The sequence below is a fragment of the Sinocyclocheilus anshuiensis genome, unplaced genomic scaffold, assembly GCF_001515605.1.
Source record: "Sinocyclocheilus anshuiensis isolate Anshui unplaced genomic scaffold, SAMN03320099.WGS_v1.1 scaffold745, whole genome shotgun sequence".
Lineage (NCBI taxonomy): Eukaryota > Metazoa > Chordata > Actinopteri > Cypriniformes > Cyprinidae > Sinocyclocheilus > Sinocyclocheilus anshuiensis.
This window is the reverse complement of record NW_015540128.1, coordinates 266590-268626: the sequence shown is the minus strand read 5'-3', so window position 1 is coordinate 268626 and position 2037 is coordinate 266590. Positions and strand designations below refer to the sequence as shown.

Genomic DNA, 2037 nt, shown 5'->3' with positions numbered 1-2037 from the left:
TAAAAATCGATGCGTTTCAAAAAGGCGGGGCATAGAGGAGAAACAATAATGTACAGTATGTGGAAAATACAGTTTTTTTCGATTGCTAAATGACAGTGGGCACAACTGGAGCTACATGTGCAAAACTCTAACTACAGTCTGCACTACCAACAGTCACCTGAGCTAAACAGTTCACATCACCTGCAAAACTCATTCCAAGCAACACAACTCTTAACACATGGCTCAAAACAGGCTCAGTGCAGCCAAACACTATGCACAACCCTCACTGAGATAACACACACTGTCACTCAGAACACACTGAGAGTAAAAACACTAGCATCAAACACCAATACAGAAAATACAAACTTTTCATCTTTACAGTTTGAACAATTTCAGTGACTTCATACAAAGTCCTATTTTCTTCAAAGAAAAGAGTGACATTCTTTCACATGATTTACTTAAATTTGTAGAACATAACAATTCTTTAAGTTAAATGAAAATTAGCAGTTTGCTTCAATAGTCTGTAGTAATTTACGGAATTACAGTAATGAGAAAAAAAAGGTAGAAACTAAAAGTACATACTGTAATTCAAACAAATAATGGAGGGGCTAATCCTGCCTCTCTCTAGCATCAGGCCACAGGTTTTCATCAACATCACATCTAATGTTCTCTCTTGCCATGCACCTGGGGAAGAACCTTCTGGAGTGCCTTATCCATCCCTGGCAGTCCTCTGGACTCGTGTCCTCACATCCGGCACGCATGGCTTCCAAAAGAGACATTTGGTCATGTGGGTGGTGATCAAACACTTTCCACCTCCAGGCAGAGAAAAACTCCTCTATTGGGTTGAGGAAGGGTGAATATGCAGGCAGGTACAAAACCATAAATCTGCGATGTGCTGCAAACCAATCTGTGACAGCTGCAGAGTGGTGAAAAGCAACGTTATCGCAAACTATGACAAAAACTTGGGGGTTTCTTACTGGCTCCCCCTGTTCTGCTGGCACTAGCTGAGCATAGAGCTGTTCTAGGAAAGCTATAAGCCTTTCTGTGTTGTATGAGCCAATGAGTGGTGTGTTGAGAAGCAAACCATCATTGGCCATTGCAGCACACATGGTGATATTTCCCCCCCTTTGGCCTGGAACCTCCACAGTGGCCCTTTGACCTATAACATTCCTTCCTCTGCGCCGTGTTTTGGCAAGGTTAAATCCAGCTTCATCGATAAATACAAATGAATGTGGTGTTTCCAGTGCTTCCACCTCCATTACTCTCTGAAAAACAGTAAGTGCACAGTTTTACTGTAGTAATGCTAGTGTTTTTTTTACTGTAAATATTTTTTATAGCTGTGTATGTAACCTCAGACCTCTTACCTGGACATATTGGTATCTTTGCTCTTTTACCCGTTCACTGTTTCTCTCGAACGGTACAGTGTATAACTGTTTCATTGTAACTTGGTGTTTCTGTAGGACTCGAGCAATAGTTGTTGTGCTGACAGAATTAACATTTTCAAATATATCATTATCAGCCAGCACTCTATCTTGAATCTCCCGCAGTTTTATTGCATTGTTGACAACAACCATGTCAACAATAGCATTTTCCTGCGCATCTGAAAATATTTTTTCTCTTCCTCCTGTTGGGGGCAGCCTTTGGGTCCTGTTGTAAAAATATATTTTACAGTCAAACTTACTGTAATATATATCTGTGTAAATATTCTATAATTGCAATACAAAATAAATTCCTGTAATGTTTTCATTTACTGTAAGGATGTAACTCTCACCTGTTTGTATGATGGAAAATTCGCATTACAGATGCCACTGTGGATCTTTGCAGATTGGGTTGCACCCTCAACCCTGCCTCTCTCAATGAGAGACCATGGTTCACGACATGGTCTATAAGTGTAGCCCTTATTTCATCTGAAATAACAGCTCTTTGTCTTCTTTGTCTTCCTCCACGCATCCGCCCTCTCCCTGCCACCCTTCTCCCTCCACGAACCCGTCTTCCTTGTTCCATTTCCAAAATTAGTCTTTCTGAGCTCTACCTATATATATATATATATATATATAT

The 2037-nt window shown here is 40.4% G+C and overlaps 2 protein-coding genes across 3 annotated transcripts in view; one reads left to right on the top strand and one right to left on the bottom strand.

The window, feature by feature from the left end:
- The window catches only part of dnm1a (dynamin 1a), a 60801-nt gene that overhangs the window by 26872 nt on the left and 31892 nt on the right, over window positions 1–2037 (top strand). The window contains exon 13 of the mRNA XM_016484511.1: window positions 673–832. Within this exon, the coding sequence (XP_016339997.1) occupies window positions 673–832 (160 nt within the window). The remainder of the gene's footprint in view (window positions 1–672; window positions 833–2037) is intronic.
- Window positions 553–2037, bottom strand: part of LOC107687231 (uncharacterized) — a 3928-nt gene continuing 2443 nt past the window's right edge. The window contains exons 1-3 of one of the 2 annotated variants that reach the window (XM_016484474.1): window positions 1751–2011; window positions 1344–1626; window positions 553–1244 (exon numbers count right to left, since the gene is read on the bottom strand). In XM_016484474.1, the coding sequence (XP_016339960.1) occupies window positions 588–1244; window positions 1344–1626; window positions 1751–1983 (1173 nt within the window). In that variant the 5' untranslated portion in view covers window positions 1984–2011 and the 3' untranslated portion in view covers window positions 553–587. Of the gene's footprint in view, window positions 1245–1343; window positions 1627–1750; window positions 2012–2037 lie in introns of those variants that run through there. The other variant, XM_016484475.1, reaches the window with a different exon arrangement.